Consider the following 17,500-nt stretch of genomic DNA (forward strand, 5'->3'; position numbering starts at 1 on the left):
ACCAAAACGTTTTGGGTCTAAAGGGAAAAGTTGTGAAAGACGAAGTGAGAACAGAAGTTTTTAAAGAAGCTGAACAAACGTGATCATCTTCTTCATCCTCTTCATCACCTTGTGTGAACCTGGGGTTTGTGTCTCTGCTGCTGTGCAACATCATCTTCTTCATCCTCTTCATCACCTTGTGTGAACCTGGGGTTTGTGTCTCTGCTGCAGGACGGTGCCGTCGGAGGACAAGTCCTTCGCTGTGGGAGTTCAGTACATGTTGTTCAGAGTGCTCGGTGAGTCACACACACAACAAAACAATACCAACAGGAAGTGAAATGAGGAAACCGCCAGAGGCTGAAACACAGAGAAGGATAAAATGATAAAATATCAAAAACAGAGATAAAACATTCATTATTAAAGTGAACACAAGTCTGAGAAATGAAATAAGTGACTAATTAAATGTAAGACAATAAAAGCACATGTCTGTGAAAATGTCTTAGATGTATAAATAAATTAAATTCTACTCAGACATGTCTCCCTCAGCACCGGGAACAACATGATGTTGTGTTGAACTTTAATACTTTTAATGTTTCCGTCTGTTTGTTGAAGCCTGAGAATCAAACTCATGATGTTTCAGAGGAAACGGTTCGATTCCGGAGCTTTGAATCTGTTGAAAAACTAAACGCTTTTAAAAATCCTCCTTCATGTTCAAACATCATCTGATTGGTCAACAGTGTGAAGAGCTGCTGTTTGTTATAGAAGAAGAAATAAAAGAAGATCAAGTTAATAAAACTCAATGAACCAGTCGTTCTTTAAAAAACTGAGAATCTATTATTTTGTGATTTGTTAATTATCTGATTTTTAAAAAAAAAATAAGAAAGAAACGTAACGCAGGTTGAACTTGATCCTTAATCTCTTCGACTTCATGAGCTGCAGAGAGTTTCTGACAAACCCTTTAATGAATTGGTTTGTTTCCATGTTGGTGTCATGTGACTGTTGGTGTCATGTGACTGTTGGTGTCATGTGACTGTTGGTGTCATGTGACTGTTGGTGTCATGTGACTGCAGCGTTCATGCCCGGGCCCGTGTTGTACGGCAGCGTCATCGACACCACCTGCATCCTGTGGGGCAGGAAGTGCGACAAGCAAACGTCCTGTCTGTACTACAACCTGGACCGCTTCAGACAGAGGTGAGCTACACACACACACACACACACACACACACACACACACACACATGTTTGAACAGCTGTCTTAGTGAGGCACTCATTGGCATAATGAATTCCCTAACCCCCCCCACTCTAACCATCCAAACTAAATACATAATACCTAGTCCATTAAAGAGGAGTTCTTTAGACTTTAACTAAAATCCTCTTTGAGCCAATGAGAAAACTTCACGTGTCCTTTAAGCGTTTGTTCAAAGACGTCTTCAGACCCCCGACCCCCCCGACCCCCCGGACCCTCTGTGTGTTTGCAGGTTTCTGGGCTTGCAGCTCGTGTTCGTGTGCGGTGGAATGCTCTGCTTCCTGTTGACCGTGGTGGTCCTGCGGCGGTCGAGCAGGCGCCAGGAACCAGAGGAGGACGGGAAGGGCTACGAGCTGGTGGCCGGGCAGAAGACACCTGAGGACGCTTCATCGAAAGGGAGAGAGGAAAAAGGTGTGAAGACCTGAGGAGAGGAAACCAGAGGACGCAGGGAAAGAGAGAGGACGTCTGACCAGAGAGCCGGAGGGAGGAGGAGGAGGAGGAGGAGGAGAAGAAGAAGAAGAAGAAGAAGAAGAAGAAGAAGAAGAAGAAGAAGAAGAAGAAGAAGAAGAAGAAGAAGAAGAAGAAGAAGAAGAAGAAGAAGAAGAAGAAGAAGAAGAGTGGAGATGACCGTGTTTCTGCTGAGTCGTCTCTGGAGGAGCAGCTGACGTCATGAGACTAAGAGCTTTTATTTTTGTATCTTCCAGTGTCTGATCGCTGCTGTTTTCCTTCATAAGCTGATATATTCTCACATATATGATGATTTTACATGTTAATACACTTTTTTTTATATAATGCAAAATTATTACTTCAACAAATGTGAAATCTGAAGCCACTCGATGATGTCACTCCATATATCTTATTGAAGTCAGCAGCTGAAGTGACCATTAACATCAGATGTGATTCAGAATCTTTCCATCAGCTGAACTTTGTACTTAGTGTCAGTTAGCACGTGTTAGCATGCTAACATGGTCAATCACAGACTCGTCTCCACTGGGTGGTATCAAGGTCCCGCCCAGACACACCCTCCACCAATCAGGAGTCGGTCTCAACTGTCAATCACGACGTCTCAGATGTTTTTTATACCATCAAATAACTAGTGACGGCTTCACTCTCACTGGACTTTGGACCAATCACAGAGAACCTTCTGTTTTTATAACAATGTAACGATGATGTAATAAACTCTTCAATCTTAAAACCAGTCTCAGTGGAAGTTGATGAAACCTGTTCGGCCTGTTTGTCTGAAACCTTCCTGTGATGATCAACAACCCTCTGCAGGTCCAGACCTGACGAGCCGATCCTCGAGCCACGCTCTCCTGTCGCCTGCTTCTCGTCTCAGGTTCTTCTGACTCCAGATGCTGAAGATCCAGAGCAAACACTGTCGAGGTTCTAACGTGAAAATAACTCAAAGTTTATCTGCTGACGAAATACAGACCCCCCCCACAGTCAACTGGTTCCGGTAATTAACCGGTAATGAATGAATCTAGATTATCGGAAACATGTGAGGGCTTCAGACGAGATTCAAAAGATTCTGTTTCCTCCAGAATCTGCATCGTCAAACGCTGAAGAATCAAGTCCAGATGTTTTCATGTCGTCAGAAACACGACGAGCAGATGAATTAAGTGTAACACACAACATGGAACACACACAACATCATGTGTTTTTACGGATTTATTGTGAAACCCTGAGGATTTGATAGTGAGCAGACTTGTTATTGACTTTATATATAAAGAGGTTATCATCTGAGGGAGTTTGCTCAGTGTTTGTCGCCCTCTTGTGGACACTGAGCTGTGTTGATAACAGATATAAAACAATGAAAATGATTTTTAACATCACTTTGTAAATTTCTCAATTTGTTCTTTTATTTGTCTTAATCTGTTTTATCTGAGACATTTTAATTTTGCAGCTGATTCAACTTTTACTTCAAGTCAGACTTGTGATTTTATTATTATTAGTTCTACACAACTATACTTTAGATCTTAAACTACATTTAACAAAGTGTGTTATGCTTTTGTATGAATGTAGTTGAATGAGTTTGTTCTCGGGGGCAGAGGAACAAAGTGAAAACAGATGTTTATGTGGAAAATTCCACATCTGCAGAAAGTGTTTGGTGGAATGTGGGAGGAGCTTGTGGAGAAATACTCAGCTGCCGAGAAACTTTCACACAGAAAAACTTCTGAATCAGTCTGTTCCTGTTTATAATTCACGTTCATGTTTATATATACATATAATCATGTTTATATTTATATTAATAGTAATATCTATATTTACATTGAAGAGTTTTAGATCAGGACTGGAGCTGCTGATTGAGGGTACAGCTCCCCCTCCTGGTTATAACATGGATCTGTTCTGATTCTCTGTGGACTTGTTGGATGAGGGTTAGTTATTTAATTATTTTGAAAACTCTGCAGCTAGAGACGTCTTTATTTCATGAATGTTTTTGACATGAAGCTCTGACGTGTTCCTCACATGTTCCTCTCATGTTCCTCTCATGTTCTTCAGGTTCTATCTGTCAGAACAAACATCTGAGTCAGTGTCTCTGGACATGTTCTGGATCTTCTCCTGCAGCCTCCTGGTAACATGTGTGTAACATGTCAGAGTCCATGTGAGGAACCAGCAGGACAATGTGTGGAAGCTTCCCAGAGAGCGAGTGGACGTGTGGACGAGGTTTCTAACACGTGACGTGAAACCTGAAGAACACAAAGATCTCAGGAGGAAGAAGAGGAGCCGGACACGTAGAAGACGAAGACGTCCACTTGGAAACACGAGGAGATTCCAGATCTTCTGGTGATGAGGCCGACGCCGTGTGGAGGAGCTGGAAACAACAACACTGATCTGTCCTCAGCAGAGTTTATACGTCATGTCCCGCCTCCTGCTGCTCTACAGGCTCCGCCCCTCGCCTGGATGTTCCCACATGATTTTAAACTGACAACCTTTTTTATTTAGACATAACATGTGACACGTGTGGTTTCATCATCGCGTTTATTTATTTAAAAACAAATGACAATATTTCTAACGTCTGTCTTCGTATCATCATCATCTCGTCAGATTAACACGATCACGCCAACGTGTTTGTTTCAACATGAAAAGTAAAAGAAATCAAATCAAACGTCTGTGAAGCAAACACCTGAAATCCGTCCAAGGAACCGAGAGAGTTTAGAGGAAATGATAGCGTCTTATTGTTTGAGTTATTTGAACCTAGACTTGGTTCTAGGTTGAAGGGGGAGGGGGAGGGGGGGGAGGAGTGAGGGGTGGGGGGTGAGAAGTGAGGGGTGAGGGGTGGGGGTCGAAGGTCGAGGAGTGAGGGGTGGGGGATGGGGGAGAGGGGTGAGGGGTAAATGGCTGTGCAAAGCATTATGGGAGAGGGTCTTATATCCTCAGGCCTTGGGGGTTGACCACTCTGCCGATGAAGACGAGCGCCCCGGACGCGTCGTCCCGGATCAGGAAGAGGAAGGGGCGGTCCACCCGGTAGGTCAGGTGGTTGGCTGCGGAGGTGGCGCCCGGGTACTGGTCGCCTTCAGGTGCTGTCTCCATGACGACCTTGTGGCTGACGCTGGTGAGCTTGGTGACCTGATCTGAGATCTTCTCCAGCTGCGGGTTCTCCAACCAATCAGTGAGACCTGCGGGGGGGGGGGGACACAGGACGGGTCATGAATCAGAGCGTCTGTAGAAAGCGTCCTCCGAGGACACAGCAGGGGGGGGGGATTAAGTGTCTCACGTGACAGACGCAAAAAGGAATTAAACAAATAAAAGAACTAAGAAGACAAAGTAAAGTCTTTAGAATAAACCTGAAAGTGATCAAAACTGAACCTCAGCATTGGTTTGGTATTCAAACCAGTTCCATATTTATGAATGTCACCAGTCAGACTGGACCTGGACCTGGACCTGGACCTGGACCTGGACCTGGACCTGGACCTGGTTCTGGTTCTGGTTCAGGTTCTGGTTCTGGTTCTGGTTCTGGTTCTGGTTCTGGACCTGGTTCAGGTTCTGGTTCAGGTTCAGGTTCTGGTTCTGGTTCTGGTTCTGGTTCTGGTTCAGGTTCAGGTTCAGGTTCAGGTTCAGGTTCAGGTTCAGGTTCTGGTTCTGGACCTGGTTCTGGACCTGGTTCTGGTTCAGGTTCAGGTTCAGGTTCTGGTTCTGGTTCAGGTTCAGGTTCAGGTTCAGGTTCAGGTTCAGGTTCAGGTTCAGGTTCTGGACTCACCCAGGTCGCTGAGCAGCGGCAGCAGGTCTGTGGAGTAGCTGAGCCTCAGCGTGGGCAGAGTGAGGGACACCTGGGCGGGCAGCAGCGTCATGGACAGGTCCTGGACGAACTCGGCGGTCAGGCTGTCCTCCAGCAGCGTCATGTTGGACGCCACCTCGTCCGGCAGGAACACGAACATGCTGACGGCGTTCTGCATCTGGATCTGAGCGATCTGGTGGACGAGCACACCTGGTTCAGGAGGGATCTCAGAGAGGAAATGTTTCAGAGACGGAAACACTCACCGTGCAGCTCAGGTCGGAGTCAACTCCCATCTTCACAGGATAGTTGTCCTGTTGCATCATGGGAATGCGAACCGGTGCCGCGCCGTCCACCTGGAAGTCGTCCATGACTCCACTGTTACCGAAGCGGGTGACCCACCTCCCTGTGAACAGAAGCCGAGCGTCACTCTCACGCCTCAGCTGACCAGCGTCAGACCGGCTGTGGAGATGTGTGTCTGCCTGACGCACCTCGGAAGTAGGCGGCGCTCACGGCGTTCACCGAGGGGTTCCGGGCGGGGGACTTGGCCAGGAAGCGCTGCACCTTCCCGCCGGTCTCCTGAGAAACCCACTCGTTGATCTCTTTCAGTTCTTTGGCTCCGACCGGCACTCCCTTTGGACGAACGCCATACTGCTTCTCCACGAGCGCCAGGAACTCCTGCTTCAGACGAAGTCCTGAACACAGCAACACAACAAACAGATGGAGTCAACACCTTGAAGGTTACAAAACCGCTTCGACAACCGGACACGCCTCTGATGCTGCCGAGGTGCAGAGCACGCAACTCCATGAACTGATGCCACGTCTTTAAAGTCTATTTCTCCCTGGAAATCCCTCGTCTGCTGCTCAAAAACCTGCTGTTACCAGGTCGGTCCTCCGGGGGCAGTGCAGCTCCACGCTGGCTCACACCATCGTAAACCAAACGCAGAAGAAGAAGCAGAAGAAGAAGACGCAGTTATCACAGGTGAACTCACGGCGGGCCAGGTAGAGACGGGCAGCGATGCTCAGGCCTTTCCCCGGCGAGCGCAGGGCGGCCAGCAGGTCCCTCAGGGTGTCGTGGAGCCGGGGGTCCTGCAGGGTGTGATACCTCAGAGCCCGGAACAGCTGCCGCTCCGCCGGCTCAGCGCCCCCTGCAGGACACACGGCAGCGCCTCATGAGAACAGGTCCAACGCGGCTCACTGAGCAATATGAGGTTTAAAGACATGAGCATCTCCACTGCACCAGATCCTCATCAGAAGATTCACACTGTTGATCTGTTTTCTCATTTTAATTTGAACCATTTTCATAAACAAAGTGATCTGGTTTTTATTTTTTATCTCCAAGGCTTTGATACAATCAAACATGAATTCTCCACTTTGTCACTTTGAGCAGTTTGTCAGCGAGAGGCTGATGAACAATAGTTAAATGTTTTCTACCTGAACCAGTGGAGACAATGATTCTACAACCACATAATGAAAAGACTTCTGAGTCATGAATCTGTTTCTGGATCGTGGTCGAGGTTTTTCCATCGTGCAGAAACAAACCTTCCTCCTTCTGATGGGGGGGAATCTGAACCTTGTCTCTCTACATTTGGCAGAAATGGTTCAAACATCAGTAACTTTGTGTCTGTGTGTAGTTTCCTGTCAGAAGTGCAGAAGGTGTGATGTTTGAGTTGGTGTTGATCTTCACCCATGGACAGCTGAGTCAGCGCTGCAGACACACTGATGGGCGCCAGGAAGACGTTGGTCGTGGCGTCGCGACTCGCCAGAGCTCGGAACAGGTTGTAGCCGAAGTCGGAGGTGGCGGCACCCAACTTGGTTGTGGGCGTGGTGAAGAGCTCGACATGCTCCTCCTCCACAGGCGTCTCCTCGCCCTCCGGCTGGAAACAACACACAACTCACACACTGAACTTACTGAAACACACAGTGACTTCCTGTGGGAGGGTCAGAAACACACAGTGACTTCCTGTGTGATGTCATACCTGAGCCCGACTGAAGCTCAGCAGGACTCCACACATCAGCAGGAAGCTCGTCCTCTTCATCCTGCAACACACACACACACACACACACACACACACACACCAGGGTGAGATGAGGCCACGCCTCCAGCTCCGAACCTCTCGGTCTTTCTCCTGCCAACACTTCCTGTTCATGTGGAAAACGTTAAACATCTCACGTCAGGAGAAAACCTGCAGGACGATATGTGGAAACACTGAGAGAAGAGTTTCAGAGACGACCAGTGTTTAGTATAATTACAGTAAAAACCCAGAGGATCCAAACCTTCAACTAAACTAAACCTCTAATGAGCCGTCATCCAAAACCTTCTGGATCAACAGTCAGAGAAACAGAGGAGAAGGAAAAGTGATTCTCAACTTGAACCAACTTTCCATTGTTACACAAACAAGCTGGAAACAAAAAGGACAAACACACAAAGTCCCTTTGTTCTTCTGCACATCTGGAGCTGGTTGTCATGGTTACTGAAACCAAAGTCTGTCATCTGAACCTCAGACACACACACAAAGAAACACACACACACAGACTCACTCAGACACACACACACACACACACACACACACACACACACACACACACACACACACACACTCAGACACACACACAGACTCACTCAGACACACACACACACACACACACACACACACACACACACACACACACACACACACACACAGACTCACTCAGACACACACACACACACACACACACACACACACACACACACACACACACACTCAGACACACACACAGAAACCAGATCCAGTTACAGATCAAACTGAAACTTTTCTAAACAAAATAGATCAAAGTTAAATAATCAGAAGAAAGTGTTTGTTTTGTTTTTCTGATTCTGATTAAACAACCGATACACAAACACACACACACACACACACACAGACCCACACACACACACACACACACACACACACAGACACACACAGACACACACACACACACACACAGACACACACACACACACACACACACACACACACACACACACACTCACACACACACACACACACACACTGAACAACCGACACGTTGCAGATCCATCTGCTGTGCGTGGTTCTGCTGGTTCTGGTGGTTCTGAAGGTTCTGGTGGTCTTGGTGGTCTTGGTGGTTCTGAAGGTTCTGGTGGTCTTGGTGGTTCTGGTGGTCTTGGTGGTCTTGGTGGTTCTGAAGGTTCTGGTGGTCTTGGTGGTTCTGGTGGTCTTGGTGGTTCTGAAGGTTCTGGTGTCTCCACCACAGTGTGAAGGAAACTCTGGATCTGATGATGAAGCGCAGAGAGACGCGAGCGTTTGGATGTGAAGGATGGAATCCAGCAGAAGATCAGATCCTCTCTCTCCTGCAGGAAGGTTCCTCTCCTTCAGTCCACATGACGGGGTGTGCAGGTTCAAGAGGGAAAGAGTTGAGGAGCAGAGAGAGGGAGAGAAGGTCTGCAGCCGGAACCCCTCCGGACCACAACACCTCGCCCACCCGCTGTCCTCCTGAAGCCTGAAGGACTCACACAGAACATCTCAGCTGCAAAGTTCAACACTCACCTCAGATCAGATCAGCTCGGTTCAGATCAGATCAGATCAGATCAGCTCGGTTCAGATCAGCTCGGTTCAGATCAGCTCAGCTCGGTTCAGATCAGTTCACGTCTGATCCGGATCCACGTCGCTCCAACTGTTTCTCTGCAGGCGCGTGCACGCGTCCTTCACGGATCTGCGCGCGCCGCGGGGGCGAGCGCCGGGGCGCGCAGGAGGGGGGGGCAGCGGCAGGATCCAGATGATTGAAAGTTTCCAGAGTCAGTTCCAGAATCTTCTCTCGCCCACATGTTGCTGTGGAACCTCTGGCAGGAGTCAATGTTCCTTCAGGTGTTTAGTTGAACTGGAACTGATCCTGTTGGTGAAGATCCAAACACATCAGAACCAGAACCAGAACCAGAACCAGAACCAGAACCAGAACCTGGCTCGCGTCTCTCTGCACTTCATCATCAGAACCAGAGTTTCCTTCACACTGTGGTGGAGACACCAGAACCTTCAGAACCAGCCTGGAGGAGGTGGTGGAGGACAGGATGCTGGCAAAACTGCTGGCAATCATGGACAATACCTCTCACCCATGTTATACAATAATATTGTCTTTTGCACACTCTGTCTACATATTCTTACACTCATGGTATATTAAATTATCTATTGTATAGTCAAATACTTATATTAATACCTCTACTATATATCATATCATATTATATCATACTCTTTGTATATTCTTGTAATACACATATTTATACATGTGTACATGTTATTATTATTATTATATTTACTATTATTATTATATATACTGTTGCTGCCATTATTACTATATACTGCTATTATATTGGTATAATTACTATCATATATAAATATATATTATGTTATATTATAAACTATATATACTGTACTATTTTTATATACTGTCTAACAATAACATTACCATCATATCATCAGTACATAGAGAGAAACTGACAAGTGTGAATTAAAGTGAGTTTAATTTGGAGCAGAATGATTCCAGAGGTGAAAGTGGTCGTTACTAACGTGTGTCACTGTCTGAACTTTCCAATGTTGAACTCTTCATACAAAACTTGCTGATCACAGTAATGTTGCTGCATTTGAATTTCCCCACTTTAATAACACAATGCATGTTGACCCACACCGGACCCAGGGGATCTGAACGGACCTAGAACCAAACATCCGACCCTTTGGGAAACGAGCTCAACATTCTCTTTCATAGATTAGATGAGAATTAATAAACAAGATTTCTAGTTTTATGCTAAGTTTAATTAACTAGCTGCTTCATGTAGAGACTTCAGTCTGAGCATCGAACCCTCAGCAACAAACACAACAAAAGGTCAAACTATTGACGACCAACATTTCAATTTGGTTGCCGCGGCGACTGGTTTGGAGCAGGTTTCGTTGTCTCGTGGCGTCTTCTGCCCGATGTCCTCCAGTCCATTTACACTCTGCAGTTGTTGTTAGTCACCAGCGGGGGCGCTGCAGCATCCTGTTGCTGTTTCTGTCTCTTCCCCGGACACCGGCTGGTCGCTCATGGAGCTGTTGCTGTGAGGATCATCTTTGAGCATGGCGTCTTTGTTGGGGGCGGGGTTTGTGACAATGCCCATGAAGAGCGGCACCAGGGAGGCATCGTCCACGAGGGCGAAGAGGAAGGGCGAGTTGACTGAGAAGATGGAGACGGAGCGCATGGAGGTCACAGCCGTGGCGGCGGCGGAGGACACGCGTCCCCTTCAGGGGCCGGTCGCCCCCCCGACAGGTCGGGTCCTGAGAACAGAGAACCCAGGTCTGGCAGAGAGAACCTGAGACTTACTGACTGAAAACATCAAGAGTCCACGGCTCAAGGAAGAGTTTGATGGAAATCTGGGTCATTGATCAGATCAGCAAGTGACTGCTCTCGTTTTCAGTCTAATGGAAAACATCTTCTGGCTCAGAGGACACAGAACTCACCCAGTCTGGTCAGCGCCTCCTGGAGATCATGGTGGTAGTGCAGCTTCACCTTTGGTAAGTTGACCTGCATGGTTTCTCCTGAGGTAGACGTCTATAGAGGTCTGAGATGTTCAGTCTGGGAAGCACAGAGGACACGTTGTCCCTCCCTGGAACAGGCAGGACGATTAGGAAGCTGGTATTTCACTTGAAGGGAAAACTGGCAACCTGCACAAGAGAGAGCAAAGAGAGTTCCTGTGAGGACAGACGACTGGAAGAGCAGGACGTCCTGATCTAACAGAGGAGAAGAAATCTGTTCTTCTGTGAGAAATCTCTGAATGAACTCAAACAACATCCTCAGTTGATTTATAAAAGCCTTGAAGTCTAGACTCTGCAGGAACGTGGCTGCTCCTTGTGCTTCCAGGAGGCGGAGAGGACACTGAGCAGACTTCATCATGTCCACTGACACCGAGTTCTGGCCGTCCAGGTAGAAGACTCCCTTCGAGGTCACTTGGGGGTCAAATCGAGTCTGCCAGGCACCTGTCAGACAGAGAGGAGGAGGAGCTTATCACCTCCGTAACAACCGGCTGCTCAGCGGCGTCTTCATTCAAAGGTCAAATCGAAGGTCTCCGGTCCAGCAGCACTAAGGGATTCTCTGAAAAGAGCTTTGTTTGTGGTTAGAAAGACATCAGGGCCCATGAAGAAGAAGCATGCGTCTTCACAGGAGCTGAAGGCATCTGATCCACTGAAGCTTGAAGTAAAGACAGAGAGACAATGTCCTGAGTCACTGTCCCTGGACCTGTGGAGCCGGACCACAGCACAGGGAGGAGGAGGGAATCCCCTTTAAAGTAAACAGCATTGATCAGCATGAGCACCACGTCGTGTGGAACACTCTCCAGGAAGTCGGGCATGTGACCAGCGGTGGCGTTCTCCAGCCACTGGTTGACCTCGTCTACAGAGACCAGAGGAACAGGTTGGAACCTGCAAAACAAATCACACCTTTTTATTTCCATAACAAACTCCGTATGTGCTCACATAAATAATCTGTCGGTTGCTGTAAATGTAAGAAAGTGATCTCGTGTCACAAAGTCCTGTTCACGTGAAAATACAGTTCACCTCACACCGCCATTTAATGAGCTGATCTGCTTTCAGAACATGCTGTTCCCAAAATGACCAGCAGATGTCACTACATCCACCTCAGCAGCTGTTCAGGAGTCAGCCGGCGTTACAGTGACCGAAACTGTAAAGTTATTTAACCTCTCAGCCCGTTAGCCTGTTAGCCGTTAGCCTGTTAGCCATTAGCCTGTTAGCCATTAGCCTGTTGGCCGTTAGCCTGTTAGCCGTTAGCCTGTTAGCCATTAGCCTGTTAGCAGTTAGCCGTTAGCTGATACCTGGCCAGAGAGTCCAACACAAACGGCAGCTTCACCTCAAACCCTGAGAGACAGAACGAGGGAGAGAAAGAGAAGAGGAGGATAAAAAGAGTTTTACACCAAATCTCTTCATCAGCGTCACCAGTTGCCTGTCATCAGCACGCACCTGGTCGCAGGTACATGCGTGAGGCCAGGTCCAGGGAGGCGTGGCCGAGGCGAGGGACCAGGCTTCCCAGGACGTGATGGTAACAGGGTAGAGAGTTGGCCTCGAGGCTCGTCAGCAGCAGCTTCTCCGTCTCGTTACGAGAACCTGAGTGAACATTTTAATGGAACAAAGAGCTTCTAAAATGTCCAGTTACATAAAGACTGTGTAATAAGAGGGTGAGTTGAACAGGTGCTGCTCTCCTGGTCTCAGTGTCGTGTGGATGTGATGAAGCAGCTCGTGAATCCTGAACGTCAGGGACTGAACTCCTCAAGATTCTCCCGGCACAGGAAACTCACCCAGGCTGAGAGGGGACAGGGCCTGAGAGGGGACAGGGCCTGAGAGGGGACAGGAGGACGTTCGGCTGCTGTGGACCAACAGGAAGGTTTTCCAGAAGCCGTAAACCCAGTCGCTCTATAGCGCCACCTAGAGCCCTCTGTTGCTCGGGGCTGAACTCCTGATTTCCATCACAGCTGTGATCCGTCTCCTCTCCAGCTACAGGACCGGAAACATCTGGAGCTGCTGCACTGGGATCGTCCTCAAAACAGAAGAACACATGAGCGTCAGTTTAACTTCAGTTTGAAAAAGTAGTTTTACTGGACGGAGGTTGTTCTTACTGTCAGTCCACAGCAGCACGGAAAGGACAAGAGAAGAAGAAGAAGACGACGCTGCTTTACCACACAACCTGAAAAACAGCATCAACAGATCTGAACCATTAAACGCATGAGGTCCATGACAGTGTGTGTGTGTGTGTGTGTGTGTGTGTGTGTGTGTGTGTGTGTGTGTGTGTGTGTGTGTGTGTGTGTGTGTGTGTGTGTGTGTGTGTGTGTGTGTGTGTGTGTGTGTGTGTGTGTGTGTGTGGGACCAATAAAGGATTAATGACATAAATGTTCAATCATTAGTTTGATAAATTATTTGTTCCCTACATGGCTAATACATGCATTTGGATGTTGTCTTTGGCAACCAGGTAGATGTATGTATATATATAGTATATATATATACTATTTATATATATATATATAGTATATATATATATTCACATGTAGAGTTGAAAAATCATGTTCCACACAGTGAAATCTGATTCAGATTGAAATCCTTCTTCTGTCTCCATGTGTCTGAGGACCCTGTCTCTCAGAGTTCCAGTGACTGGAAACCTTCAGCACATTTCTACTGAAATGAGAAGTAACAAATCCATATCAGACGTGCACCTGACGGTCTGCTGACATTTAAAGGGACTCTTACCTTTGTTGCATTTTTACACTTTTTTTGGATAAGGTTAAATTGGTATTAATAAGGTAATGACACTCTAAAACGCAAGACAGACCCACCAGGAGTAAAAACAAACAATTATTTCACTCTCATAATATTTAGTGAAAACTTCAACCAATAAAATTCTTCGGACCGAAGGACCTTATTGGCCGACAGACCTGTCTGTTTGCTGCATGGACATGCAGGTTTTCCGTCTGCTTCTTGTGGCGCATTCGGGCCCGCGTCATCAAGGCATGTGAATGTAAATGTATATAACTTACCGAATCCAATGCTTTGGTAAACAAAAACTCACGTGCGTGCGCGGAGGCAGTAGGTTGTAAGTCTGCTTGTAAATAAAGTTTCTTCAAAAAAACACCGCGGATGGGAACGAGGGGGTGGGGCATTGGAGGAAGGCGGGATGATTTGAATGTGCTGTAATTCTCAAATGCAACAAAGGTAAGAGTCCCTTTAATAGTAGCATGTTAGATATGTTGGTAACAGTTTTAGAAGTTTCCTGTTATGATCTGAATGTTGTCCAAGTATACATTTGTCCACTTGTCACTAAAACAGAAGAAATGGGATCGTCTTCATTTTTCTTCCTCTATAGTTGAAGAGTGTTTCACAGAACATCAGGACCATCCGTCCAGGTGCCATCGGTCTCCTGACATGAAGGTTTGGACCAGCGGGTCCGTCAGAGTCCCCTGAGGTTCCTGTTACCCACAGACTGAAGGTCACTGCTGCAGAACCTGGTTTGGCTGAGCTGAGATTCACTGGATTCACAGAATTCACTGAACTACGTGAACCTGACGACTCCTCACGTTGAGCTTCATGCTCATATACAGGAACAGAAAGTGTTGAATTATCACCTTCAACACTAGGATTAGTAAAAAACTGATTTTCTTCACAGAGCTGCAAACGTTCAGGATTCTCCGGCCCGGTGAAGAAGCTGAGAAAAGATCTACTCACCTGTCCCGTGTGAGGTGAGACGGACGAGGAGAAGCAGAGGAGGTCGAAGATGAGACGAATGAAATGAGAGTAAAGAAAGAAGCTCCTCTGGACAGTGTGCAGACCCCCCCCCACGCTGATGGTTGATCATCTACAGTGGGCTCACTAAGGTCAGAGTAAACTGTCGACCTCCAGATACTGAAGAAAGGAACTGAGACAATCACAGGAAACTGAAAACAACAGGTTTATTCAAGTAAGTAGCTCCACTGAACTAAACACACAAATCACACACAGAGATAAAGCACACACAAAGACACACAGACACACACACTGAGACACAGACAGACACACACACACTCGTCCACCAGGTGGCAGCAGAGGATAAGTTGACTTGCCTGTCAGGAACCAGCATGTGATCAAACCGAAGCTTAAAACGTCCTGATAAATCATTTCCTAACTTTTATTCTTCGTACCAAAAAATCGACTTTTCTTTATTTACACAACACGTCACACACACACACACAGGTTTGTACACTCATGCAAAGAGAGACAAAACCTCAGAAGCAGAGGGGAGGAGCCAGGAATCGAACCACAGGCGTAAATAAAGATGACGAACCTTCTCCACTTCCTCCAGAAATAAAGCTAAAGACATCTCCGACGTGAACGCTGCCCTCTGGTGGTGATGACGTCCTGAACACTTGAACAAACAGTGTGATGAGAACTTCCTAAAACGACAGAACCCATCTTTGACACACTTTTATTTGTCTTAGAGCAGGCATCCACCAGGGGGCGATAGCATTGGAAGAATGGCTTCACTTTTGTGAACCGTCATGTCGGCCATCTTTTTCTATAGTTCATGATCAGAACTCGTTCATTGATTCTGTCGAAGAACTTGAACATTAAAGCTTTAAATCCAGTTTCAGTCTCAAACTATTTCATCTAATCTTTTATTAACTCTGATGCTTTTAACTGAAGCCTCCAAAGTGTTTTCTCTGGAACAGACGATCTCGACTCAGCTGGAGAACGACAGAACAAACAGAGAGAGAGAGGGAATAACACTGGAGGAGAGAGAGAAGGAATAAGAAAATGAAACATTTCAGGAAGTTTTAGTATTTCGATATTTCAGATTTAGGTTTATTCTCATTTCTCTGCTCCGTCAGTTCAGCCTGAAACTAACACAACTGATTTCCTTCTGTCTGTTTACTCTGCACTGTCCGATAACGTGTGTGTGTGTGTGTGTGAGTGTGTGTGTGTGTGTGTGTGAGTGTGTGTGTGTGAGAGACAGTGTGTGTGTAACTCACACTTACTTGTCGTGTGGACTGTGAAACACAAACCCGTTGGACGGAGAGAGAGCAGCTTTCACCTTCTTCTCTGATCTTCACCTTCTTCTTCTTCTTCTTCATGGCCGTTCTCCCTCTGAGGCTGAAGATGTTGCAGCGGCTCTGGAGGATGAAGAGCGTCTTCATCCTCGTCTTCAGCCCGTTGCTCCTGCTGCCGCTCGCCATCAGCACCCGGGTGAGACTCCTTCACACAACCAGTTCAACCAGTTCAACCAGGTTTACGTGGTTACGGGTTTTCATGTTTTCGTGTTTTCGTGTTTTCGTATTTTCGTGTTTTTCATGTGTGTGTTTCTGTGTGTCTGTCTCTGTGTGTGTGTGTGTGTGTGTGTGTGTGTGTGTGTGTCTGTGTGTGTGTGTGAATAATTGGACAGGTCACTTTCACACTTCCTGTCACTGATTGACAAAGTGAGTCTGAACAGTTTGAAGATTCACTTGCTTCGTGACTGATTCCTCTGATCTGTTCACGTCTGATTCTCGTGCACAGATTCATTTTAATCTTTTGAACAAATCCTCATGAACATATTCACCCGGTGATATTTAGGATTCATTTCCATTCAGTAATGATGTTGTTTGCTGAAACAGCTGCTTCTCCTCCCACGTCCAGCTGTGAGCCACTGGAACAATACATCTGAATCAATCATAATCTTAACCCTTAAATTAGAACCTGTCAATTCTATTGAAATATAGAAGGTTTATTTTAAATGTGTTCGTCAAACAAACAAGAGTGAAAAAATAAAAAAATCCTGTTTCTGTTCAAAATGTTTAATGATTAATTAAGAGTCGAGTAAAAAAGTTAATGTTTCTACAGATACCGTCATCACAGCTTGTGTGTGTGTGTGTGTGTGTGTGTGTGTGTGTGTGTGGGTCTGTGTGTGAGACTGTGTGTGTGTGTGTGTGTGTGTGTGTGTGGGTCTGTGTGTGAGTCTGTGTGTGTGTGTGTGTGTGATCCAGACGACCAACAGGTGTCCCATGTAGAGGATAAAATTAAACAACACGTGTTCTGTTCTTTTGTTTTTACAGTTTCATGATTCATATTTTGTGTGTGTGTGTGTGTGTGTGTGTGTGTGTGTGTGTGTGTGTGTGTGCAGGAAGCTGCCTGTGCTTATGTCATCGCCCTCATGGCGGTGTACTGGTGCACTGAGGTTTTGCCGCTGGCTGTGACCGCACTGCTGCCGACCGTCCTCTTCCCCGTCCTCGGCATCATGGAGTCCAAAGACGTACAGACTCACACACACACACACACACACACATACACACACACACACACACAGACTCACACACACACACACATACACACACACACAGACTCACACACACACACACATACAGACACACACACACACACACACACACTCACACAAAATAACTGATGTTGTTGTTCATTAGCTCAGTTTGTGTCTCACACTGCGGACTGAGTGTGTGTTTGTGTCTCACACTGCAGACTGAGTGTGTGTTTGTGTCTCACACTGCAGACTGAGTGTGTGTTTGT

At 46.6% G+C, this 17,500-nt stretch overlaps 4 protein-coding genes across 5 annotated transcripts in view; 2 read left to right on the forward strand and 2 right to left on the reverse strand.

The window, feature by feature from the left end:
* Positions 1–2,420, forward strand: part of slco2b1 (solute carrier organic anion transporter family, member 2B1) — a 13,245-nt gene extending 10,825 nt beyond the window's left edge. For both annotated transcript variants that reach the window (XM_061086448.1, XM_061086449.1), the window contains exons 13-15: positions 211–275; positions 1,050–1,170; positions 1,458–2,420. In XM_061086448.1, coding sequence (XP_060942431.1) covers positions 211–275; positions 1,050–1,170; positions 1,458–1,650 — 379 coding nt within the window. In that variant the 3' untranslated portion in view covers positions 1,651–2,420. The remainder of the gene's footprint in view (positions 1–210; positions 276–1,049; positions 1,171–1,457) is intronic.
* Positions 2,421–4,513: 2,093 nt separating this feature from the next.
* serpinf1 (serpin peptidase inhibitor, clade F (alpha-2 antiplasmin, pigment epithelium derived factor), member 1) lies at positions 4,514–9,135 on the reverse strand. The gene is made up of 8 exons (XM_061085241.1): positions 8,993–9,135; positions 7,418–7,478; positions 7,126–7,315; positions 6,431–6,586; positions 5,930–6,133; positions 5,705–5,844; positions 5,424–5,634; positions 4,514–4,842 (listed from the first exon to the last, which is right to left on the reverse strand). Exons 2-8 carry the CDS (start codon positions 7,475–7,477, stop codon positions 4,592–4,594), a joined length of 1,212 nt encoding a protein of 403 aa, XP_060941224.1. The 5' UTR covers position 7,478; positions 8,993–9,135; the 3' UTR covers positions 4,514–4,591.
* An 818-nt stretch (positions 9,136–9,953) lies between these two features.
* On the reverse strand, positions 9,954–16,074 carry serpinf2a (serpin peptidase inhibitor, clade F (alpha-2 antiplasmin, pigment epithelium derived factor), member 2a). Its single transcript, XM_061086257.1, is given in 11 exon segments — positions 9,954–10,704; positions 10,707–10,768; positions 10,931–11,005; positions 11,008–11,161; positions 11,325–11,442; positions 11,744–11,887; positions 12,292–12,340; positions 12,443–12,615; positions 12,817–13,016; positions 13,096–13,163; positions 16,035–16,074. Coding segments are annotated over 11 exon segments (1,467 nt in total). The 3' UTR covers positions 9,954–10,320.
* The window catches only part of LOC133018915 (Na(+)/citrate cotransporter-like), a 10,425-nt gene continuing 8,866 nt past the window's right edge, over positions 15,942–17,500 (forward strand). Inside the window, exons 1-2 of the mRNA XM_061085240.1 lie at positions 15,942–16,186; positions 17,100–17,228. Of these exons, the coding sequence (XP_060941223.1) occupies positions 16,073–16,186; positions 17,100–17,228 (243 nt within the window). The 5' untranslated portion in view covers positions 15,942–16,072. The remainder of the gene's footprint in view (positions 16,187–17,099; positions 17,229–17,500) is intronic.

The sequence above is a fragment of the Limanda limanda genome, chromosome 14 (assembly GCF_963576545.1).
Source record: "Limanda limanda chromosome 14, fLimLim1.1, whole genome shotgun sequence".
Taxonomy (NCBI): domain Eukaryota; kingdom Metazoa; phylum Chordata; class Actinopteri; order Pleuronectiformes; family Pleuronectidae; genus Limanda; species Limanda limanda.